A 26,496-nucleotide genomic window follows, 5' to 3' on the forward strand; every position below is an offset into this window, starting at 1 on the left:
GACTGCATACAGGATTCTACAGGACCCTTCCCACGCGCTACACCCCGTGTTTGAGTGGCTTCCATCGGGTCGCAGACTAAGATGCCCACGATGTAGAACACAAAGGAGGAGGGCTACCTTTGTCTCTACAGCAGTCCGGCTTCTGAACTTGGACCCCTCCCTATCCAGATTTCGCACAACCTCCCTTTAGCTTGTTATACTTTTTAAATTATTTAATTACTATTTATTCTCTTAGGTACATGTGTGTTCAGTAGTGTCTTCTCTTTTACTTGACCTTGTCTGCTTTCTACATTTTTTATTCCATATGCTGCTCTCTGTGTCCTTTAAATTGCCCCTCGGGGATAAATAAAGTGTTTTTGAACTTGAACTTGAACTTGAACTGCTGGAAGTAAATACAGCAGTAAATGTAGTAAAGGTGTTCTTGTTTGAAAGAATGTTTTGCAGATGTGTTAAGATAATTTCATTTAATTCAAAGAAGGCCATCTTAAAAAAATACAACACAATCATATTAGAAAAGTGGTGTAGGTGGTAGCTTAAATCTCATGTAAATATTACTTATAAATTGCTCCAAATTAAGTACGGGAAAACTAGTTAAACAATCCTGAAAGGTGAGTATATTTATATGGATTTTTAAGTAGATTCAAAGGTAGTTTTGAGTAAAATTTACTAGCAAACAGAGTCCCTTTTGTGTCTGTGACAGTAAATCTCAAGTAATGTTAAAGTGTATTTTTAATTTAAAAAATAATCCTTGCTGAGAAGTAAATTTTACTTCAATATTTCCCAAGTAAAAGTTACTTAGGAATTGTGCGTGCAATTTGTTACCTAGCTTTTCTCAAGTAAATGGCACTCCAAATTTTCAGTGTAGACGGGGTCTTGACTTGGGAGTAACAACACCCGCAAGGCAGAAGGCTAAGGAAACTTAACGCTTAGAGCTGGCGGTGGAAGAGGTGCGCAGCCAGGAGGAAATAGTCAGGTGTACCCTTTCGGTGTCTCAAATACATTCTCAACATCCACTCCTAGTAGAGGGGGGGATTGACGAAATCAGCAGTACTTTTAATAATTTTAAACTACTTTAACTACTTATTTTTTTACACTGAATTTGTTTAAAAATGTCATGTACCTCCAGCATTACTAGTACAGTAGATTGATTGAGTAGAGTGATTTTGGATCCACATTTGCAATAAGCGTAACTGTTATAATTATTTATGTATTTATTTATTTATTTATTTATTTATTTATTTATTTATTTATTTATTTATTTATTTATTTATTTATTTATTTATTTATTTATTTATTAGCATCAGCTCCAGAACCCTCCCCCATCTCTCTTCAATATGCCTACATTTTACATGATGAAATGTTTATGTACTCACCAGTAATGAATGATAGCTTAATATAAGATGATCAATGAACAGAGGGAATTGGCGTCACAGTGTGGAAGTATAGATAAGTGTCATTTCATGCGCACCAGCAATGACATGTTCAAGGAAGGCCAAACAAAGTGCAAAATCTCAGTTTGACGAAAAAACGTTATCAGTGAAGCATCAGTGAAGACATAAAAGTTGTCTTTTAAAGCAGTACGATAGATATGCTGTACATTTTAGCAGTTTTCAGCTGGAAAAAGACTGTTTTCGTTGAAAAAGGACCAATACTATACGCATATTTAATGGGTATATTGTAAAATGAGGGTGTCCATTGGGCTAACCAGTGCAGGTGTACCTAATGTTGTGTCCTTCTGCTGCTCGTGACCGCGCAAGTTGAAACATCAGCGTGGCGAGGAAGAGTACCGTGAACGCGCAGAGTAGGTTTGATGACGTCACTGAGGCGCCCTAGCTGCTCCTGCTGGGCAAAAAAAGATGGGAAAATCAAACAGACACCCATCGATTTACTAGCACTAAAAAATCACACATTTTGTGGCATTTATTGGCCATAAGGTGGCTTATTGGGTAGCGATACTGATTAGAACAAAACCAGACGACAAGAATGCTAGGTTATTGCAGAGGTTCTCACCACTATTGTGTTAGTAGCCAAAGCGAGGAGGGAAAAAAGGAGGTTCTGCTGGTTTCACCACCGATGCAAGAGACCAGCCGCCATATATCACATTGAACGCCTGTTTACTGGGATGACAGGTATGTGAACCCCTCAATGATTAAAAAAAGTGTAGTTATAGCTCTAATAGTGTTCCGTAAAGGAGGAAGAAAATTCGATTCTGGGTGTCTCCAACACGGCGGACCCTTGCACTGTGTCTTTGGCATTTTTCTGATTCTTTAAATTAAATTTTGAACTGTATGTTGAAATTGGTCAAATAATGTTACCTAACTAAGTGACAGGCTAGTGTTTCGCTGTTTTTTATCCATTTGTTCAAAGAGGGAGTTTTTTTTCTCCCCTCGTCCACTGTGGACAATCCCCCTTTCCCTCCCTTCATTTGCTAGTTTTTACACGTAAACGTCAGCACAGCAAACAAGACAACAGTGTTATTATTACCATTAGACGCCACATTTGTCTCTCTTATTTGAAAGAAAAATGACAAGCCGCTAATGGTTAGCTCTTTAATGGGAACAAATGTTGCATATTTCAAGGTAGAATGGTTAGCATTCACCGTTAGCCAGTAGGTTGACGTAACGTTAGCCGCTAGCAAAGGCCACGCAGAGTGGTTTACTGTACATTGTGGGGATGTACTCAACAAAATATACTATTATACTACTACAACATGAAACACTAATTCTATATCGTCTCCCATCCAATGGATATGACGGTAGAAACAGTATAATAGATGAAGAATAAATTCTAAAGTTGCTTTCCTAATATTTTTCTGCCTATGTTCACATTCTTTTTATGTGTTAACAGTGGTAAAGACAATTAAAAAGTATTGCACGGTGTACATAGGCTGACATAATTCCAGGCTAAGACACAACAAGAGTTTTATATGTTTGCTTAAATGCATGACTGTTGAACAAAATCTGCCTTCACTAACATACTAATGATTGACTTTTGATTGACAAGGTTGACACTCATCGTCACAAATGGAAGAAAACACATTTCTGTAGTGGAGAGGACGCACAGTAAAGCCATCAAACAGTTGACTTTTTATCTACGTAATTAGCCTCAACAAGTGAACAGATCTTAGGAATCTTACTGCGGAGTTAGTTTATCCCTAATAGAAATAATGAAGATGAAAGTTAGATCTTTGTGTGTGGCTTAAGACGTCTGTTCAGTACTGAATCTTAGCTACTGGGTGAGCAAGAGCAAATCAGGAGGGTACCTTAATGTCAGCTGACTCATGTCATATGACATCACAAAGTAATGTTTATGTGATCGATGTAATTAACACGTTAACTCAACGGAGTGCATGAGCGTACAATAAAATGGCCGCTATTTCTTTTGTATACATGCAAACAGTTGTAACAGTGATAACTAATGCTCATCCATCATTTATACCGCAGATGAGTTCATTGTGAACAGTATGACATATGCAAAGTGCATGAGTTTCACACAAATATTTTAAAGCACACGCAGAGGTAGATAAAGCTGCTGGATGCTGACCATCATGCAGTTACTGTGTGTGGACTAAATAATATATAAAACTTACATCCAGAGGTTGCCTACAGCCACAGCTGTTCAAAACAGGACGGCTTTATACTAACGGTGAGGCATTCTGGGATATCCAAAATATTAGACACACATGCACGCACACATATCATGTATTACAGTTCTGTATAAAACAGCGACTGTATTGTGGAATTTTTACCCCTTTCTATATCTAAAACCGTTGTGGTTGGCGAGTGTGTATTTGCACACTATTTACAGGAAAGCTTTGTTTATTCTCTACAGATTGGCATCATATTTAGAGACAGCAGCTGCATGGGCTCCGTTGGAAAAGGGACATCTGTGGATGCCGCCTGTCGCTGTGAACGTGGAGAGACTTATTTGATCATGAACATTGTGCTTTGCGTCTCCAGCTGAGCAGGCTTGCCACAATCACAAGCACAAATCAGCAAGATTATTAACACAGCCCCCCCGGCTATCTACACCTCCTTTGCTGCCAGCCCTAAGAGCCCTCTATTCAACATGTATGGTAGCGCCCGCTCTGTTGGCAGAGGGGATGCCAACCACAGTGGTGGCAGGGATGCAGGCGGTCGCGGTAATCAGGGGTCAGGTCGCTCCCCTCGGCTCCCGCGCTCCCCCCGTATGGGCCACCGCCGCACAAACAGCACCGGAGGAAGTGGAGGTGGTACTGGAGGCGCAGGAGGTAAGACGCTCTCCATGGAGAACATCCAGTCCCTCAATGCAGCATACGCCACTTCAGGACCCATGTACCTGAGTGACAATGAGGTGGCCATGGGTGGTGGGAGCGAGCACCTTCCCAAAAATGTAGGCACGGCCATGACCACCATGGGGAGGCAGAGGGTAACCTATGGATCGAGGAGCAGCAGTAGCGGAGTGGTGGCGGCAAGCACTCCTAACATCTCCACCTCGGTGCCTTCAAGCGCTGTGCTACCCGCAGGCCTGATGGCGGGGGATGCATTGGCTTTTGGGGACCACCACATGGCGTCAACTGTACCTCATTCTTTAAGACAGGCCAGGGACAACACCATACTTGACCTTCAGGCACAACTTAAAGAGGTAATTTTTTAAATCTTTGTGATATCTGACTAACCTAAATTCCATATTTTCTGGTTCAAAGTAATTTTTTAAAAATTCAGTTCAGGGATCTCAAACTCAATTTACTTGGGGGGCACTGGAGCTCGGGTCTGGGTGAGACTGGGCCGCATCAGGTTTTCAAAAAAAAAAAACCCTGCATTTATTAAAAACAAAAAAATTGTTCTCAAATATCTTACTTTTTGTCTACACAAAATAAGATGAAAAATAAATAAACAAATCAAGTATAAAGAAAATCAATCAGTAATAAATAAATAAATATAATAATAATAATAATAATAATAATAATAATAAAACGGCAAATAATAAAAACTTAAGAACTTGGGTAGACAAATTATTTTTTTCTGATTAAAATTAACAAAGCATTATTAGAGCCCTGTAGACATGACAAAACACGACTATAGTCACATTTATACTCTTTTTATTTACAACATATTTTGCAACTGCAGGGTCTTGAGACACATGCTAACTCGCAAACTAGACAGCTAGCGACCTGAACGGAAGTTATTTCCTTTAAACTTAAATAGCCAAAAACTTACCACTTCCACACGGATAGGGAGGATAACTATTAACAGTTATTTAACCTTTAACATGAACATTAATCAAACGTAATAATTTTTTCTGGGTACATGATACCATACAGCATCCATATCAAACTTGCACGGGCCGCACTAACTAAACTTTCATATCAAGGCGGGGGCCTCAAACTAGTGTCCTGCGGGCCACATTTGGCCCGCGGGCCGCGTGTTTGAGACCCCTGCTATAGATTGTGTGTCAGTGAATAAATGCAAAAATCCTTACATTTATTGATGCAATACATCATTGGACAATTTTGCCAAGTATTTTTCTAACTTAATTGCTGCAGAATCCCCAACAAATTATCTCATTTGTGCTCGCAATTGTTTTATCAATGTAAGCTAAACTAGGCTAACCCAGCCAGTTTACACAGGCCTTTGCTGTATATGAGGTCACGCTCGGTGAAGAGTGTTTTTGCGGACTTATTTCAGGAGAGGCCTGGTTAGTGTTTGTGAGGACATGCCGTAATAAAGAGCAGTTCTCTGGGAAAATGTTTCCCCACACAAACATTCTTCTTCTCACGATTCCAGCATTTCATTCACAATATGTCAATATCTGTGTAATTCCATGTTTAACAGTATTTTTTATGGGGCAGTTTGGTGATTTTGCCCTTGATTTCTAGCTATCCATCAATTTTCTATGCCGCTTAACGTCACTTTTTGGTGATACAGTGTACGGGTAGTACAAAACGGGGGTGAACCGCACAACGATGCAGTGGTATAACACCAACGATCATCTAGTACACAGCAAAAAATGGTTCAACAGGAACATTGATAGAACCTTTTGATAAAGAAGTTGTGCTCATACAAGTTTTATCTCCATGTGTTAGGTGCTAAGAGAAAACGAGTTGTTGCGGCGGGAAGTAGAAGTCAAAGAGAGCAAGCTGAGCTCTTCCATGAATTCCATCAAGACGTTTTGGAGCCCGGAGTTGAAAAAGGAGCGAGCGCTCCGCAAAGATGAAGTGTCAAAGATTTCCGTGTGGAAGGAGCAATACCGTGTGATTCAAGATGAGGCTCAGGTGAGTGAAATTGGATTGTGTTAATTTCATGTTACTAATTTAGTGGCCGGTGAGGGTATATTTTGCATATTTCACAATGATTTGTCGTAGTTAAAGATCCCTTATTTAAACCTTGCAGTCCAGTTGTAGAAATCTATCAGTTCTATCTCTTCTATGAGGTTAAATTTAAGTGAGGCAGCAATCTTTGTTCTAATGAGATGCTTAATGAAAGGGCATATCTCTGTAATTTTCCCCCGCTGAGTCACAGAATCGATGTGGACTAATTCCAGTAATGCCCGACTTGTGGCGGGGTAATGATTGGGTGCTGTAATTTAAAGATATGTGCTTTCACATGTAAACTAGCACTCCACTAATTATGCCCTGTTATGCTTCCATTGAACAGCAGCATTTGATTACACTTAAGTTTTCCATTCTGTTTTCTTTTCAACCCATTTCTCATTGTCAATATCTTTTGTATGTTCTTAAAGGGCACCTATGAGGCTTTTCCACTTTTTTGACCTATAAATGTAGTTAGAATGTTGTATTCTCGTGTTAAATGATGCCAACGTTTCAGATAATGAGTTTGCGCATTTGGAAGTGAGCCCTGAAAGAAGTTTGGGATGGCTCAAAATGCTCTGTTTCAAAAGGTGTGGCAAAACTGCCCCTTTGTGATGTCACAGAGGGGCAAAATATGGTTGATAGTCAGGAAGCACTTTGAGCGTGTGACCAATCACCAATGGCATGGCCGTGGGTGCAATACATTAAAAAAAGGCTGTTTTGGCAGCTGGAATACATGCAGATTCTGCAAAATCTAAAAAGTTATTGTGTGTAGCTGCTCTATGGGAGACCACAACTCAATACAAAGGGTTGAAAAATGAGCATAGTAGGTCCCTTTTTTCATAGCAATCTCTCCCCAAAACTGACAAGACTGCAATATTTTCCCAACAATAATGCCAGTCTAACGAAACTGCTATTTTGTGATCATCAATATTAGAATTATGTCAGTTATTCTGTCTATTGTGTGGACATGATTGTTGATTAATTGACTATTTTGGGTGTATTATGTCACTGCAGCCAACAGAGGCTGTAAATACTGTAATTGAAACAGGAGTTCAGAACATTCAGAGAGGGATTCTATCTGTTTAAAAAAAGACATACATTTGATTAATCATTGAATGAGGTGTCCGTTTTCCCCATCATTGATCAGTGAAATGTAGTCCAATGCCCATGTTAAGCAAATATATGTATTATATAAAATATATTGTTTTATACATATACGCAAAGAGTACATATTTTTTACAAACCTGGGCTGCAGATTTGGACTTAGACTTAGTTTAGGTTTTCCCTAAAACCAACACTCGTTGACTAGGAGAAAGTTAGTGACAATGTGAGTGCAGACAAATGAGTGAGAACGTGGTTGTGTGCTCCTACTTGTGTGCATATGCTGGTACATGAGTGTGTTTGTTGCTTGGTGGGCGGGCGGGGATAGGCGCCGTCACAGCAGTGAGTCAGCCATAGTCACAGGGAAGAGAAGAAGGAAGGTGATTGAAAAGGAGGGTTAGCGTGAAGAGAGGCGAAAGTATTGGAGACAGGAGATAAGGAGGCTGCGAGGATGAGAATGTAGGAAGGGATGAGGGGAGTAGTGCGAAGGGGAGAAAAGAAGGCAGACTTATCTCTTTGTTCTGCCTTGTGAAAATGCTCACAGTCGCTTCAGAGCTGCCTCGCTTTATGGCCCTCGCAGCAAAGCTCTGCCTGGCGTCAAATACCACAAACAATGCAACGCTACACTGGCCCGATTGTATTTCAGTACTTGTATTGCTCTCGGTGTGCAATGTAACACTGCTCACAAATGCTGTCACTGGGAGGGGGTTGCTATGCCCCTTAATATTACCCCACCAAGCCATTTGTTGGCTAGTTAGGCACTTAACAGGTCTATGTTAAAACTACATAACCAGTTTACATAAGCTAGTTGGATCTATAAAGCTCAGTCGCAGTTGAATACTTACAAAAAATGTAATTTTTCTGAAAGTACACCTCTAATATGGTACAAAATGTCATGCATGCTGGTGCAGAAAACGTCCTCATTTTCACTACTGTATTTGTGTAAGCTAAACGTCCTGCACACAAAAGGGTGAACATTTGTTAAAACATGACCTGTGCTATGTTGTCTGTGCTATTATTTCTGACAAATACTTGGGGTTACAACAAGTAATATTACAATTTACAAATAATAATAAAATAAATAAATAATAATAATAAAAACAAATAATATTACAATTTTCCTCACGAGGGTCGCGGGGGTGCTGGAGCCTATCCCAGCTGTCTTCAGGCGAGAGGCGGGGTACACCCTGGACTGGTCGCCAGCCAATCACAGGGCACATATAGACAAACAACCATTCACACTCACATTCATACCTATGGACAAATTAACCTAGCATGTTTTTTGGAATGTGGGAGGAAACCGGAGTACCCGGAGAAAACCCACGCATGCACGGGGAGAACATGCAAACTCCACACAGAGATGGCCAAGGGTGGAATTGAACCCTGGTCTCCTAGCTGTGAGGTCTGCGTGCTAACCACTCGACCACCGTGCGTGACAGTTAAAAATGTCAAAGACATACGTCAAACATTGCCTGTACATTTGAATAAAGGCTATACTGGTTAATGGTGATAGTTTGATGTTGGAACAGATACATTCAATGTAACATTATTTGTAAAATGTGAAACTACATCAAGTCAAGTTTATTTATATACAAGCAGTTGATGTTTGCTAAATACAAGGATGAAGGGTCTTGAACCAGTCATGATGTGCTATATATCACTATATTGACAGTTACTATGGTACCCATTATGTCATTGTATGGTCATATCACCTTGTGCTTCGGTACGAGGTGCATTATTAAAAAAACAAAACAAAAAAAACTTAAATTGTATTATGGAAAGCAGGAAGTGAACAAATGTAACAGTTACTGTTTGATTGTAAAAGTACCAGATGGAGGGGTAGGATTTAATAAGCTTTGCTTCTTCCTACTCCTTTTGGACATGTGGAACTGTGAACTGATTATGTGATGCACTCAATTGTAATCTGATGCATGTTCAAATGAAATAAAACCATTACCATTATATAGCCCTTAATCACACAAGAACCTCAAAGGACTTGTGGCCATGTTTTTAAAATACAAACAAATCAAAATTCTCCAAGCCTCCTTGAACAAGTTATATTCAACTTGAAACATTGTAGGGGTGGCACAAGAGCCATGGAACCCATTACGTTTTTGTGTGGATACAGATGAAGGGGGGGGTTGAAAGTATGTTTGTATTGGTGTGAACGTGGCTTTGGACCTTGCGTCAGAAGAACCCATCCATCCATCCCATCTTTTATGCCGCATATCCTCACTCGGGTTGCTGGGTTGGAGTTTATCTCAGCCTATTCTATATTGCTCATTTGCAGGGCACATACAGACAATCATTCACAGTCACATTCATACCTGTGGACAATTTAGACTCGCCAATTAACATAACCTGTTTTTGGAATGTGGTAGGAAACCACGGTACCCAGAGAAAACATGAAAATTCACACAGAGATGCACGTTTGCTTATTTTTTCCACTCCCAGCATCTCCAGATGACAGTACAGGCTCTTCAGGATGAGCTGAGGATCCAACGAGACCTGAACCAACTGCTCCAGCAAGACCCTGCCAGTCAAGGCCGGGACCTGGCCCTTTCGTCCGAACCTACTGAGGAGAACTTCAGGCGCCTCCAGTGCGAGCATGACAGACAGGCCAAAGAGCTCTTTTTGCTCAGGAAAACCTTGGAGGAGATGGAGCTGAGGATTGACACACAGAAGCAAACCCTGGGCGCCCGAGACGAATCCATTAAGAAGCTCCTGGAGATGCTGCAGAGCAAAGGTGAGTGGCAGAGCGTTAGAACCTTCTTGATGCAGCTAAGATTTGTTTGCTGGCAAGCGTATTGAAGATATTTATGGACGACTGGCAAAGGGAAGCACTTGTCTAGTCATTCAGCTTCTTGTCGAGAAATTCCATTGCTAGCTGTCAAAACAGCAAACGTCATATTTGCTCTTCCATGACTCCTGAGAATATTTCCCCCCAACTACTTATTAGTGCATGTAGGTTTTAGACTAGTACCTTGGAACTTAGATTAGTAATTATGTAACATTATACTGTTTATCATCTCAGGTCCATCTGCTAAGGCGTCAGAGGAGGACCAGGAACGCACCAGGAGGCTGGCCGATGCAGAGATGCATAGGCATCATCTGGAAAGCCTATTGGATCAGCGAGACAGGGAGATCACTGCATTGAGAGAGGTGATGGTTTCATTTTGACTGTGTGGAAATTCAACATTAAGGGACTCAGATATATATATGATATATATATGTATATGATATATATTGAGTTATGTATAACTCAACTGCAAGGAGTACCAGGAAGCTATTAGGGGTGGAGTGTTTGTTGGGTGTAGGGTTTATATTTATATATTTTATATGATTATTTTAAATATATATTTTTTAATTTTAGTTTTTCCAGAAACACATTTTAATAAATATTTTTCAATTCTAAATATTAATATTTGAACTATCTGACAATATATATATACATTATATACATTCATAAATATTTAGATGAATAGATATGCTTCACTTGAGTCAGTGTTAAAAAAAATACTTTGTCGGAGCAAGCATCTTGGATGTGAAGTGGTAATTTGTACTCTGCATTAATTGAGGCATAGCATCTATTAGAGCAGAGGCCATTATAGACCACATTTTTTAATGAGCCCATAAACGGCACATTGTAGGAAGAACATTTAAAATAAAAGTGGAAAAATGTAAACAAAAAAGCAAGTAACAAGAAAAAACTGAGGCATGTAGGAGGAGTTTAATAATAAAATTGAAGACATTTCACATTGAGCACCTGTGCTGCTAGTGAAAAAGCTAAGCGCACAGCCCTGCTATATGACTAAATATGCTATATATTATTGGAAACATGCACCATACTAACTCTACTGCATTCTGTTATTTTTCCATTCACAGTATTATTATGGACATTTATTCTACCGATACTATTTAAACATTACTGTATGCATTTTTGTACCTGAGGTACATACTGGACTATATGTATATTTTTATAGTGTATTTACATTTTGAAGTGTATCTCTCCGTCAACAGGAGCTACACCGCAGATATGAGGGAACACCAGAGTCCACCAAAACTAAGGCTTTGCAGACAGTCATTGATATGAAGGTGAAGCCCCTAATTGAAACCTTGCATGTATGTGTATTATTATTAATGTTGTTAATTCAAAGTTCATCAACACCCTCCAGGATGCCAAGATCAACTCTATGGAGCGTAGCTTGAGGGACATGGAGGAGGAACTTCTCGTGATGAAGTCCAACGGGCTTCTGAGCTGTGAGGAACGCCAGGAGGAGATGAAGCAGATGGAGGTCTACCGCAGCCACACGAAGTTCATGAAAAACAAGGTCGAACAAATGCAGAGACTTGAATAGATACATTCAGTGTGAGTTCAATTGAGTTCCATGCGCATTTTCCACCACTCTTCTTTTATTTCAGATGGAGCAGGTGAAGCAGGACCTCTCCAGGAAGGACACAGAGCTGCTTGGCTTGCAGACCAAGCTGGAGACGCTGACCAATCAGTTTTCAGACAGCAAACAGCATATTGAAGTCCTCAAGGAGTCACTCACTGCCAAGGAGCAGAGAGCTGCCATTTTACAGACAGAGGTAGAGCAGAAACATGTTAGCGGCTGTACAGTTGTCATTGCTATCACTTGTGGTTAGCCGTCTTAAAAGCTATGAACTGGTTGAAAATATGGCAAGAGGATGAATCTTGTTTGGCATCCATTAAAACAGGGATGTCCAGACTTTTTTTCTACTGAGGACTACATAGCATATGTATGCTGGAACCTGTCCCAGCTGACTTAAGGCGAGAGGCAGGGTACACCCTGGATCGGTCGCAGTTGTGGTTTTATTAATTAACTGTATTTTTAGAATGTGCCACACCGGCATTAAACATTAACATTCAAGGTGGATCAAATATGGTTAGCAAATTAGCAAACCACAGAGGAGGAGTTAATTTTAAGATAAGATGATGGTGATCACTGAATCAGTCATCAAAGAACTGTTCAGCATTAAGAAATATGATAAATCAATGTTTCCCATACATTCTTTTATTTGTGGCAGCCCACCACAAATCAATTTGGACAGCTATGAATAGGTTTGGAGCTTTTTAAAAATATAAATTATAATTGACTGTATGGCTTGTTGTTCCAACTCTCTGCAGTAAAAAGCATCGTAACTCAGCTTCTAATAAATCTCATACACACCAGGTCTACCAAAGAAGACATAGCAGGGGGATCAGTGTTGCCAGCTTAGCGACTGTCAATATATTTAGCAAGTATTCAGACCCCTCTAGATTGCCTTTTTGGAAAAAATGGCTAGTGAGGAATCAAGAGACTTTCCAGTGCTATTGGACACTTAACATATTGCTCTTCTCAACCAGCAGAGCAAAATATTTACAAAAAGAGTGATCAGCTTATATTGGGGTCAGTATGGTACTATAATACAAGCATCCTTTGGTCATACAGTATATAGTTAACACCATTGTGTGAACATTACAGTTATAGGCTGTATAAGTTATGTATTCTTCCTGGTCAGGTGGATGCCTTGCGTCTGCGCCTGGAAGAGAAAGAAGCCACTCTGAATAAGAAGAGCAAGCAGATCCAAGAAGTCTCAGAGGAGAAGGGAACACTCAGTGGAGAAATCCATGATCTCAAAGACATGCTGGAGGTGAAGGAGCGCAAAGTCAATGTCCTGCAGAAGAAGGTGATTTGGGGCTGAGAGTCTTTCTTTGTGCACACTTGTAAAAACTGCTAGTCCAGTAGCTGATGGTTTGCTCTGCAGATTGAGAATCTACAGGAGCAGCTGAGGGATAAGGAGAAGCAGATGAGCAGCCTGAAGGAGAGGGTCAAGTCCTTGCAGGCTGATACCTCCAACACAGACACTGCCCTCACCACACTGGAGGAGTCTCTTGCGGAAAAAGTAAGCTCATATCCCCATTAAACAGGAGCCAGCTTTCATTTTGACAGCAACTGTCCTTCCTCAAATAATGGCCTCTACTCTTGACACAGTGTCGTCTATTTGATTTATTTTAGCTCCGCACCTTAAATAGACGCCTCCTCTTTTTCCTTCAGAAACGATAGTAGTGGTTTAATTACTTTTACGATGACTGATACTTGTACCACAACACTATACAGCAGACATGGTATCTGTAAAGCCGATGTTTAGACTGGAGTTTTAAGGCATTCCGCAGCAAAATGTTAAAAACAAAAAACACTTAGCAATACAAAAAACAAAGAAAAATAACGAGATGTAGTCTGCTAACAAGAGATCCTGTCTCGCTGAAGGAGGGAGAAAAGTGTTTTTGAGGAGTAGGACAGAAAGCTTTAGGAATGAATGTATTCTCTGTAGTATGCAGAACAAAGATAAAGAAATGAGTGACAATAATAAATGATAATAATAATTACGTTTTATTATTTAGTGATGCGAATATATATATCAAATATATTGTACATAATATTGTTTAATATTAAAAATGTATTAGTGTTACTAGAATTGTGCATGAATAAAATAAACACATAAGCTCTGATACATGCCCGGTTCATGTATCTCCTGCAATTGAATAAATAAAAGTCTAAAATGGGAAACTCTGGTATATATGTGGTCTAATATTAAACAATTACAAATGTATCACCTTGACATTAGACAGCCCTGTGTGACTGATTTTCATACATGGGTATCGGCGCTCTTGTTTTTTTTCTTCCCCTCTACCATCCTGGTAGGAGCGCATCATTGAGCGACTGAAAGAACAACGAGACCGAGACGACCGAGAGAAGACGGAGGAGCTCGATTGTACCAAAAAGGAGCTGAAAGAGCTGAAGGAGAGACTGAGCTTACTGCAGGGAGACCTGTCAGACAGGGAGGTGAGAAACAAGCACAAAAAACAAAGGAGGGGAGGGAAATTTTTTTGGTGTAATAAAAATGAATTAAATGTTTCTTTTGTGATGAGTCATGACTCATGAAGTTTAATAAAGTGGATTTGCTTTGTGTCTTTGTGTGCACAGACGTCTCTGCTGGACCTGAAGGAGCATGCATCATCCCTGGCCTCCTCCGGCCTGAAGAAAGACTCTAAGCTGAAAAGTCTGGAGATTGCCCTGGAGCAGAAGAGGGAGGAATGTCTCAAATTGGAGAACCAACTTAAGAGAGTAAGATGTACACGAAATGGAAAAATGTTTGTTGGATGATACTGTTTCACATAATTATAACATAGCCAACCCACAATGAAAACACAAACATTCCCCATTTTTCTTCCAGGCTCAGAATGCAGCTCTGGAAGCTCAAGCCAACACTGAGCTGGCAGAGCGCATTAAGAGCCTTGAACAGGAAGTGGCCCGCCACAAAGAGGATTCTGGGAAAGCGCAAGCCGAGGTGGATCGTTTGCTGGAGATCCTCCGGGAGATGGAAAATGAAAAAAACGACAAAGACAAGAAGATCAACGAGCTGGAGAGGTGGGTGGAAACACAGTGGGGTAGAACTGTGTGATATCACACTGAGAGCAGTAATATTTTGGTTACTCTATTGACGTACAATAGACGTATTAATGTTACATCCTGTACTGTATATCTTCTTTGAGGAGGCTTACCCTTGTAAATGTGTCTTAGGCGTTGAGAAGGTTCCATATTTAACTATCAAGTTCTTTTAGACTTAAGCCATCCTGCACTTGAAAAGGCTGTGAGGATGCTTTATCAATTCTACTTCATTCGATTTTCCATATTTAAGCTTATCAGATTAGGTTGATAAGCAGTGTTTTCCCTGCTCTTCTCTTGTTACAGTCATTTCAGTAGTAGTGTCTAAATGTAACCGCCTATGTCATGTAATGCATGTCATAGGTATGTCAAACTTGCATCATATTCATATCAGAGATATCATTTTTAATCATCATAATTTTGCCATAAGAATTGCTGTGCTCTTTGTACATGTTCAGTGATGCTTATTTTTAACAATATATTGTCAAATAAGACAAATTTAACCGAACAGTTATGGATTTGTAACCACAAATTAGTGAAGTTAAGCATGCAAACGTTCTTTCTTTCCTCTTAATGTATATTCATTCTCTCTTCATGCTTGCTTGCTTGTTTTCAATGGAAATCTTTGACTCTGACAGTCTGGCCTCCAGGTTAGTATTCACTTTTTCACTCTTTTTCGCTTTTTGTCTCCTTTTTGCTTAATTTTCTTCATTTTTTTACCCTAATTTTCCAAATGAAATATTTTTTTTCACTCATTCTTTTCACTTTAGCTCTTTGTGTCTACACTTAATTTGCTGTCTGTGTATAAATATATTTAACAGTTATTGTGGCTACAGTTTAACCAATTAAGATAATTATTAAATGACATCAATCTTGTATTGTACATGTTTGTTACTACACATATTGACTTTAATTAAAGGGGACCTTTGCAGATCTGACAGAAATGGTCTATACACAAACAAAAGACTATTAATCAAATATGGAATTATGTTTTTAATTAATTTAGTGGCGCACGTTCTTAACTATAGTATGTAGTAACCTGAGGACCATCAGCAATATGTCTTTGTGCACCACAGTCAGCGATGCTCCTGTTATGTATATATGGGTTTGACTGTGTCCTATGTCTCTCTGGTGGCCCCTACAGGCAGATGAAGGACCAGACGAAAAAGGTGGCGTCTCTGAAGCATAAGGAACAGGTGGAGAAAAGCAAGAATGCGCGGCTGATGGAGGAAGCCAAAAAACGTGAGGACAACATGTCAGAAAGCTCGCTGCATGTGAAGGTAAGAAGTCATGTATTTACCGACACCCTGAAACATGCTTTGTTTCATTTGAGTAAATTACTGTTTTGAAGGACTCTTTGCGTCAGAAGTCCGAGCGTATAGAGGAGCTGGAGGAGGCCCTGAGAGAGAGCGTTCAGATCACGGCTGAGCGAGAGATGGTGCTCGCTCAGGAGGAGGCTGCCAGGTCCCTGCAGGAGAAACAGGTACACGCATGAAGCACCATGCCACCGTCCCAGGCGTCTTGGTCATCATACTTTTTTTTTTTTTTGTCAGTCCCTCCTTTTTGCTGGTCACCCCCTCCTCACTCTCAGTTCTTCTTCGTCATTTTTTTCTTCTCCCTTCTTCTTCTCTTTTTCTGCTACTCACCGCCTGTCAGAAGTACTCACACAAAGCAATGCATGAGTCCAACCTCGCCCACTTAAAGTGGTCTAAGGTATGAGCCGTGTGCGTCCGTGTGCGTGTGTGTGAGAGTGTGTGTGTGTGACACTCAGAAGGGACTGATCACAGGAGACAGCAACATCTCTGCACACATTGCTGGCTAAAAAAAAACTCAAGAGGTTTGAAGCACTTTGAGGTAAGAGTGGGATTTGCAATATAAGTTTGAACACAAGGGACCCTAGTTTAGAAACAGGATTTGTGCAAATCTTAATTAATCCGTTCCAGGGTTAAAACTTTGCCATCATAAAACGTACTTTACTAATTCTCCATGTATTTATGCTGATTGTGTTTAATTTCGTCACCACTAGTGTAATAGAACTATAACCACTGTATTATTACGCACCCTTGGATGACTGGTGACGTACGCGTGGTCAATTCTGACATCCCTCCAAGGGTAAAAAGAAGTTACACAATGCACAACAAGTCACAAATGCCAACCACAAAGGAGAAACTATGACTTGTGTATCCATCTGCAGCTTTTGACCTTCCAAGTTATGGATAGGCTTGTGCTTGGGAGGTGCGTCTCTCCACAAAGAAAGAACGGTGCTCACTTGATTTATTGTATCTTTAGCCATATTGTGCATGGATGGCTTGTGGGGCTCCTGAAGTAGCTGACAGGTACCGAAGGCCAATTGGCATGTGGCTCTGGCAGTGGTCGAGGCAAAAACTCGGGTGTGGGAAGAGTTTGGTTAGGCCATGGAGCATGATTTTTGGTCGGAGGGGTTCCGACGCCTCAAAAAGGGAAAGAGTCTGAGGACACGAACATGGACAGTTCCATAACCGTAGTTGAGGTCCATATGTGGGGTAGTCAAAACACTCTCCAGTGGCGAAGCCTCCGCCAGGGCTGCCATTTGTCACCGATTCTGTTTATTATTTATATGGACATAATTTCTAGACACAGCCACCGCATTAAGATTTCCAGTTTGGGGGCCCTAGGATCTCTCATCTCGTCACATCGACGATGTGGTCCTGTTGGTCCTCATCAGGCTGTGACCTTTAGCGTTTACTGGGGAGCTGTGCACCTGAGTGTGAAGCTTCCGGAATGAGACACTGTACGTCCAATTCCGAGTCCATTGCTCTGTCGGAAAAGGGTGGAATGCTCCATCTTGCCCCATGTGTAGGAGTTCAATTACCATGTCCTGGAAATGCCCTGTAAACATCCTGGAAGATATTTTCAAGGAAAGAGTGTGAACCCTGATTCTACTAATTAGTTTGAACACCCCTGCTTTAGAGGGTTTACTGTTGTTGCATTGCATTGTGGTGGACTTGTTGCTGTTAGTGCCGGCCCGTGTAGTTGTCAAGTCTTTGTTTACCTACTGCTTGCTTGTATAAACAAATATCAGTCACCTGGAGTTGCAAACAATAGTAATAAAATATTTATATGTTTGGTTATGTCAAATTTCTCAAACTCATATATTCATTTGCCACAATATTAGGTACTCTTGGAGAGTGTAATATGGTCCACTAAAAGAGCAATAGCAAAAATTCCGTTTGTAATATTTAGTTGCTAAACCTTGTTAAATTAGTACATTAAAACTGAGAACTGTATTGAATTCTTCTGGCCTACCTAATAAAGTGGTTGGTGACTGTATAGAAGCAGCAAATAACAGGTAACTACAACATGAACCATGGTTAAAAGCAACTGTACTCGCACCTTCTTCATTTCCACAACAGTCCTTTTATAAGTGGGAAATTTTGAGAGAGCTTATTTGTAAATTGTATGTGTGTGTTCCAAGATGGAGGAGTTGCTGTGTGCCATGGAGAAAGTGAAGCAAGAGCTGGAGTCCATGAGGGCCAAGCTGTCATCTACACAGCAGTCCCTGTGTGAGAAAGAGGCACATCTTACCACCCTGCGAGCCGAGCGCAGGAAGCACCTGGAGGAAGTGCTGGAGATGAAGTAAGGATTTAATCAATTGATTATTGATTACTACCTCCAGGCTCAGAAGAAAATATCCGTTGTTGCCAGCTGGCGCCATGAATAATGTAGGCAGTTTATCAAGCTCATTTATTTATGTCCAAATCAACAGACAGGAGGCGCTGCTGGCCGCCATTAGTGAGAAGGATGCTAACATTGCTCTGCTGGAGTTGTCCTCCTCCAAGAAGAAGAAGACCCAGGATGAAGTGTCTCTGCTCAAACGAGAGAAGGACCGACTGGTGCAACAGCTCAAGCAGCAGGTAGGATGGGAAGATGGTATGTTGCTTGTGCACGTACGTGTTTGGCAGCAGCAGGAAGATCATTTTTTTCAGAAAACTTTTGATTGAATTTTTTTTTTAACGACTGAAGATTTCAAGATTAAAATGTGACAAGATTTTTCCTTCAGAAGAAAAATGTCTAGTGGGCACTAGACCTGGAATGATTGTAAAGTAATAAATCAATCACACAGTAAATGCATGTTGTGTGTGTGTATATATATATATTACAATTACATACTATAAAATGATGCTATTATAGTTACAGTACGGTTGATTTTAGAATTTTTCTGTCTTTCATGAACAGACTCAGAACCGCATGAAGCTGATGGCAGACAACTATGAGGACGAGCACCTGAAGACAGCCCCCGACCAGACCAACCACAAGCCCTCCCCAGACCAGGTAGCCTACTGACCCCTCCCTGAGTCCTCTGTTTTCCATCCTGTTAACTGCCTTAGTCTATGAAACAAGAACACGATGTGTGTTTATACTCATCACACTAACCCAATGTTCCTCTCTAATGCTGCGCCTGGCTTCCATTATGGCCCAACAGGACGATGAGGAGGGTATTTGGGCATAGCCAACAGTGTGCCCACCCCCCTCCTCTCTCTCGCTCTCTGCCGTTTTGTTCTGAAGGGTGAGCTTGTCTGAAAAAAAAAAGAAGAAGACTTTACTTCTGTCATCAATGCACCACGGCATGCTTTTGTCATTTATCATCTTGTATTTGATTCTGTTGCATAATTTTCCTGCAATCTTTTTGCAGATGTTAGCATGCTTGATCATTGCTTTTATGGTGTTTGGTGTGTGTGTGCGTGCGTGTGTGAGTGTGCGTGCACAAGCAGAACAGAAAGAGAGGCTTAAGATCCATCCCCTCCAAATGTATCATCATGGCTTTGCATGTCTGCTGACGATGCTCCACGCTGAGAGGTAGACCGTCAAAAGCATTATTAGTGAAAGTGTGTAACCGTTCTGCATTTTTGTTTCCGCACTACAGATGATATCCCCTCTTGTAGCCCTGTGCCAGAACCGCAGCAAACTCAAGCTCTACATTGCACACCTGACCGACCTCTGCCACGACCGCGACCCCAGCATCCTCAGCCAGCTAACGCCACCTGCTCACTATAACCACAGCGACCCAGACCACTGGGAGGAAAGCCTCCACAAGATGACGGCGGAACAGGTAGAGACTAGTAAACTACCATAAATTTCGGTCTGTAAGCTGCACTGGTGTATAGGCCACACCCACTTTGAGGAAAAAAGAGATTTGTACATAATGTATACTATAAGCTGCCCCGGTGTATAGGTCGCAGTTGTCCACGTCATAAAATGGGATATTTATTGCACATAAATACGTTACATAGAAATATTTTTAATATTATAAATGCTGTTTTCTACACAGTACATACCAAACAGTGATGCAACATGGCAATTTAAACAGTGCAGAACAGTACATGTCTAGTTTAACAGTGCAGAATAGGGCATGTAACCTACCAGAAAATTCATTAATCGGCGTCCTCTTTGGAACGAAAACTATGAAAGTTTTCTTTTTTTATGTCATAATTGAACAGCATCATAAACCCTTCATCACCCATGTCGTCTGTCTCTCCATCTCTTTCGGTGTTCTCTCTTTTTTTTTCTGCTCCACTCTGGAAGATCTGTTGAAGATTATGAGTACTGTGTTGTCACTGCTTATGTGCACAACGCAAAAGAAGAAGACTGCGTCAACATCTGGGTGCCTATTTTTAGACAGTGTTAGATGGATGGATACCAACTTCAATGCTTTTCTTATCTGACGTTAATAATTATTATGTAAATATCATTTACTTTTTTTATAGTTTTTTCATTGATTTAATGTCATTGAAAAAAATTCACAATTTTAATTTACACTGACTTTATTATTGGAACCTGACTGCTTAAATCAGGGGTCTCAAACTCAATTTACTTGGGGGCCACTGGAGCTCGGGTGTGGGTGAGACTGGGTCAGGTTTTCAAAAAAAAAACCAAAAATGAAATGCATTTATTAAAAACAAAAAAATCAAAATAAAACTTTGCTTTGGTTCCAAGTTTCTATTATTTTTTTTTACTATAGGCACATTTATACTCTTTTTATTTACAACATATTGCGCAACTGCAGGGTCTTGAGACATATGCTAACTCGCAAACTAGAGAGCTAATGACCTAAACGGTAGCCTTCAAGTTATTTCCTTTAAACTTAAATAGCAAAAAACTTACCACTTCCACACGGATAGGGAGGATAACTATTAACTTAACTTAATTTTTTCTGGGTACATGATACCATACAGCATCCATATCAAACTTGCGCGGGCCGCACTAACATTAAACTTTCATATCAAGGCGGGGGCCTCAAACTGTCCTGTGGGCCGCAGGCCGCATGTTTGAGGCCCCTGGCTTAAATTGAACAACTCTAATGGTCAATATTCTTATATTTTATTGTAACAAAATGTAAGGATTCCCAGTGGGCCACATTGTAGTCATCTCATGTAGTCATGTTTGTGCCATGTTTATGGGCAACTTAAGTGGGGACTTGAAGTCTTTGCTGCAGATATCTGCTGGAAAAGAGCACTTAATACAAAGAGACAATATCTCACCACTGTAACTTTCACTGTGTTGCAAACATTCCCATTCAATATAAGATCATTGAGGAGCTTGAGTTTAAAAACGTCTGCAATCTTGGTCACTGCTTGTCATTGAGTGGTGATAGTGCTTCCCGCATGTATACCGGTTGAAAACCACTGGTCTAAACCATGCTGCCATGGATTTTGGTTGTTTTTATTTTCTCTTCGAGAACTCTTTTGAGACTGACCTTTGCCTGTCTTATGTTTTTCAGCTGGAGAAGGAGCTGGAGCTGTGCGAGAAGGAGAGCGGCGAGCTGCAGGAGTACGCCAACTGTGTCCTGCAGCAGATCGCCGACTACTGTCCTGACATTTTGGAGCAGGTCGTCAATGCTTTGGAGGAGTCTTGCTGACCTCACAGGAGACATCCAGTTTGGTCTTTAAATTTCCTTCTGTGCCGTCATCTTTCCACCCTTGGAGGTCTTGTAAGTGCTTTCCTGTCCTGGGCTGCCGTTGTTACACTTAAACAATACCAAACCAATAAGACAGCACAATATAGGTCAGTGAAAACAACATTATTGCACACTTGCACCCATGTGCACTGGGAAATAATACAGTGGAACCTCTAAAATAGACATGTGACAATTTTTTCCATAGGAAATAATGTAAAAGTCTGTTACAGTGTCAAACTCTTGCCATTGTAAAACATTTAATAACGTTCATACATGTGTAAATTCAACCCATGTTTGTAATGTGGCACAAACAATAGAACACTACAGCTCAGGGGTGCTCAGACCGATCGGTATCGGCTGGTATCAGTGATAAAAGCATGGCATCTTGCTTTAAAACGCCGATCCCCTCCACCGATCAGCTCCATCCATGGTGCAGCATTCAGAACAAACATGTCTGCCCTGTTTTGTACCCTGCAAAACGTTCCTCAAAAAATGTCAGTTTGAAAAGCTTTAAATTGGTCCAGCATTTGGGGGCGAGCATGTAGCAGGGTGTGGTGAGTTTGAGGCTTGCGATGTGATCATCTGTCAGGCAGAGGCTACAAAGCCCTCATCCCATCCCACTGTACTTGCAAGTGTGGACAAAATTTGGGAATGAGTACGGCCTCAGTATGGATTTGGGAGCATGCAGACACCATGTAGCACTTTTAGTGCAGGAGGAACTTTCGTTGTGTGCGGGGCTGTTTCAGACTATGGATGACATGTGTTGCGGGTGCCCTCTGCAACCACTTGGCACTCCCCCAGTTTGGCTGTCCAATGAGTGCACACAGCTTGTGTAGACTGTGAAGATTGAGCGTTTGCGCCGCACGTGAAATCTGTTTTGTGCTCACAGATTTCAGCAGTGGTACCAAACATAGTGCAGTTCAGAAGGCAGTGGATGCGGCTGGAGGGGCCCAACAGAGGACGGCAATCCTGCTTTTCATTCAGGTTTTTCCAGTGTAAAATAGAAAACGTCAATTGTGGATACCAGCATTTTAATTGTTAATGTTCTGGTAAAACCAGCATATTGGCTTGAAAGAAGCTCTGAAAATAGATATTATAAAAATGAGTAGCTCTTGGCCATTTTCATTTAGTAAAAGTAGCTCTCACAAGAATCTTGGTGATCCATAATACAGCCAGTAGTACATTTAAACATTTACACTGCATGTATGTGATCGGTATTGGTATTGGTATTGGCCGTTTTCACTCACAGATTATCGGGATCAGTATCGGCAGCATAAAGGCCTAATGGGATCATCCCTATTATCGCTCAACGTCAAAGATGAGCCACAAGTCATGTCGCAGATGCACCTTGCATGTCTTGCAAGATTAAAGAGAAGTTACACAGTAAAACAAAGTGCTGCCCTTCAACCTTGATAGTACCTCACGTAACTTCTGCTACTTCTTTTTGGAATAGGTGTTGCAAAAAAGCCAAAGACAAAGCAAGATTGTTTATGCCTGTTGTACTGAACATGTTCACTTCAAAGTTTTGTGATTGTATTTTAAATGCAAGATTTAGTCCAAGTCTGAATTGTACAACCTCAGTGGGTGTTGTAGTTTAAAGGTTCCACTGTATTGGGTTCAAGAAGGGGGGGCTAATAATAGGAAACCTGAGCACAAAATCTGCAAGTTTACTCTGTGTGGATGGCTTCAATTCACAGTACCATCAAGCACAGTTAAAAGCAAATGTTTGGTCAATACCTTTTGAGAAAATTTCATATTAACACAAAGGGCAGGAAAACACTTAGGGTGAGTGCAGATTGAGAGCGGGGCGGATGAGGACCCTTGGATTTTGATGTTGGAGCTTGCGGGTCCTCTGGTTTACAGTATCTCCCAAAAACGAGCACATGCAGCACATTCCAACACCATTTTATTCAATTTTGTCAAGGGACAACACTAGAAAAGTGACATTATGATTATGTATTATTATTATAAATTATTATTAGGTTTATTTGCTCTCAAAAAATGTTGACAAATATTGTTTAGCGTCAGTTTGTGGGACACGCATTTCAAAACACAACTACACCGTGTTGTGACTCGGTTAAATATGTTCATTTTCATTGTATAATTCTTAAAATTAATGTTAAGATCTCGCAGACCCAATCTTGTGTATCGTATTGTTTCATCTCGCGACACCCCTACTATCTACTGAAAATGAGTCAACACACAGCCATTAATATCTTAAGTAGCTGGTAAAAAATGCAAGTAGCGAGATGATGTAGGTAGCAACATGATCTTGGGTGGCATGAGTGCTGCTGGAAATGGGGGAACTGCACTTCCTTGGAGATGGAACATGAATTCCAATACCATGCTGTCTAAAGTGAATACCATTGTCATCTAACCCTGCCTTAATCCTCTTGCATGGACTGGAATCCTCCATGATGACATTAACTGGTGGACCTGTTGCTTAGTTTGGTTCTGGTGTAGAGGAGACATACTTGGCCACTCCCATTACCTTAACCTTCCTCAACAAAGCACTAGTCATCCATCCCAGATTGTCTGCCCTCAGTGAATGAAGCACAGTTCCCCCAGTGCTGGGAGCACTCATGCACTCATTCATGAACTCCCTTGTGTTGCCAGCTAGTTCAAGTTAATTAATTCATTCATTTTCTACTGCTTTTTCCTCACGAGGGTCGCGGGGGTGCTGGAGCCTATCCCAGCTGTCTTCGGGCGAGAGGCGGGGTACACCCTGGACTGGTCGCCAACCAATCACAGGGCACATATAGACAAACAACCATTCACACTCACATTCATACCTATGGACAATTTGGAGTCGCTAATTAGCTAGTTCAAGTTCAAAGTTCAAAAACACTTTATTCAGGCATTAATGGCTGTGTTGCTTCGTTTTGGGTGGATAGTAAATCTACACTACTATGCAAGATGTAGACTGGTTACTGTAAAATGTCATTTCTATAGTACTGCCCCTTGACAAGGTGTGTAATAACAATGTTTTTGCCCCACATTTCTGTGAGATACCGTAGCTCTTGTTTCTGCTACAGGATTCTGCAGAGGGGATCTTTGATGTCCCACACTATGGTTTTAATACAGGGACGAGAGAAAGGAGGAAGTAAAATATTTGTGACATGTTAATTTGTCAATGGTTTTGCACACACACAGTGTCTACTTGTGATGAGGTATGCAAATGTTTCTTTTGAGAACGTTCTAATAGTGGCCTTGGAGCATGCACAGATGGGTACCGGACCTAAAGCAGGGATGTGTGTTCCTCTGTACTACTGGTGCTAATAAGGCATGATGAAATAACAATGATGTATTGTCCTTGTGGTATGTTGGGTTTTCATCCAAAAACTGTTAAAACTTCAAGCCCCAAAATAATAGTTGACCCACTGCACAAATGTAAGGCTCCTTTTGATTATTTTTTTGTGATCTCTTCAGGGCTCTTTTAATTCATTTTCAAACATTTTGTTTGTAAATATTTAACAGTGACTGACTTAAATGGGCGATGTTGTGTTCTTTGGAAATTTAAAAAAAAAAGTCAAAAGCAGTGCTGTTTGTCATGGAGACAAAATATGTGCGTGTGAGTACTGCTGACTACTTATGGAAAATCCTCTATAGTAAACTATACAAATATAAATGCATAGATATGTATAAATGTTAACTGTATGGCTATACATTGAATGTTTGCACAGACCCTTTTGGGACCAGTGAGATACTCACTGGAACAAGGTCATTAAGATTAAATGTCAACTAAAAATTGATTGTCTGATGGAAGTGTTTTTACAATTTTGTTCAAACATTTAGTGCAAATTGTCATTTATTTTCCACGTAACCGAGATTATTGTGCGGTGGTATATTTCTTTAGCCTCCAGTCAGTTATTGTCGTACTCATTTATGTACGCTTTATAAATTGGAAGGCATTCCTTTTTATCTGTGTGTTCCTGCATTTGCCTTAAATGTCTCATTGTCTTTTCTCGTTGATGAATTCATGTGACCATTTTTTTTTGGTTTGGTTTTTAATTCATTCACTTTTTCGCATTTTCAAAAACAAAAATGTGCTACTTTCAATCTGTTTATGTTGCAAGAAAACAAACAGGCCGTGTTTGTGAGTTGTTTGGGTTTTTGTATGTATGTAAATAAATAAATTATAAGCCTTGTTTCTTGGCCTTTTGTCTAGATATATTTATTAAGGACGATGTTATAGAAATTACATACTTTAGTTGTATAGTTTGCTATACTGAAAATAACTCAACAGCCATTTTTGTCTAAAGAGCTGGCAACATAGTGGGGTACAATTGTCAGTGGTTGCATGAGTGCTTCCGCCACTGGGTGAGCTGAGGTTAATTGAGGGAAATTCCAACATATACTGCTTTGGAAGCATCAGAGTCATTTTTGTAAAATACTGGATGTTGAGACTAGAAACTAAGTCAAAGTGGCAAACTTACCTTGGTAAAGTAAATTCGTATTTAATCAACTTAAAGTATATACGCAGAAAGTGGCCAAAAAAAAAATGAAGTCAATGTAAATGTGTACAAACACGCCACATTTCAAAGATAATGTATACGATTTTATGTTTTAAATAACTACCTTTAATTACTATGTGACTAGTTGTTTATGACGACACAGAACAGCCTGGTGACTCGTTTATGGCATTTCCAACACTGGATATGTTTATACTAGTGGCGACTGCTCGAAGACTGCAAGGGAAGCTCATCTTCCCCTGAAAT

The 26,496-nt window shown here is 40.5% G+C and overlaps 1 protein-coding gene across 6 annotated transcripts; it reads left to right on the plus strand.

Annotated features, from left to right (window-relative positions):
* Positions 1–1,811: 1,811 nt before the first annotated feature.
* LOC131131379 (ELKS/Rab6-interacting/CAST family member 1-like) lies at positions 1,812–25,926 on the plus strand. Of its 6 annotated transcripts, XM_058076051.2 has the most exons (22): positions 1,812–2,129; positions 3,832–4,623; positions 6,065–6,253; positions 9,848–10,139; positions 10,428–10,555; positions 11,414–11,488; positions 11,569–11,724; positions 11,816–11,983; positions 12,917–13,084; positions 13,163–13,300; positions 14,101–14,241; positions 14,383–14,523; positions 14,633–14,826; positions 15,483–15,494; positions 15,989–16,124; positions 16,196–16,327; positions 16,501–16,557; positions 18,299–18,459; positions 18,590–18,737; positions 19,060–19,155; positions 19,748–19,933; positions 21,602–25,926. In XM_058076051.2, the coding sequence occupies exons 2-22, from the start codon at positions 4,069–4,071 to the stop codon at positions 21,737–21,739; spliced, it is 3,411 nt and encodes a 1,136-aa protein (XP_057932034.2). In that variant the 5' UTR covers positions 1,812–2,129; positions 3,832–4,068; the 3' UTR covers positions 21,740–25,926. The 6 variants fall into 6 exon arrangements, 4 of the variants coding, with proteins under 4 accessions (XP_057932034.2, XP_057932036.2, XP_057932035.2 ...); XR_009130185.2 differs by lacking the exons at positions 16,501–16,557; positions 21,602–25,926 and adding an exon at positions 19,307–19,390 and having other exon boundaries at positions 19,748–19,895; XM_058076053.2 differs by lacking the exon at positions 16,501–16,557.
* Positions 25,927–26,496: the final 570 nt, after the last annotated feature.

Source organism: Doryrhamphus excisus, linkage group LG1 (genome assembly GCF_037039965.1).
Source record: "Doryrhamphus excisus strain RoL-2023G ecotype Guam linkage group LG1, RoL_Dexc_Guam_v1.1, whole genome shotgun sequence".
NCBI lineage: Eukaryota > Metazoa > Chordata > Actinopteri > Syngnathiformes > Syngnathidae > Doryrhamphus > Doryrhamphus excisus.

Coding starts and splice junctions, on each gene's coding strand:
- LOC131131379 (XM_058076051.2), top strand. CDS start 4,069: ATGTATGGTAGCGCCCGCTCTGTTGGCAGAGGGGATGCCAACCACAGT. Junction 16,328..16,500: donor GGTCCCTGCAGGAGAAACAG/GTACACGCATGA, acceptor ACCGCCTGTCAG/AAGTACTCACACAAAGCAAT. Junction 19,156..19,747: donor ACAAGCCCTCCCCAGACCAG/GTAGCCTACTGA, acceptor TCCGCACTACAG/ATGATATCCCCTCTTGTAGC.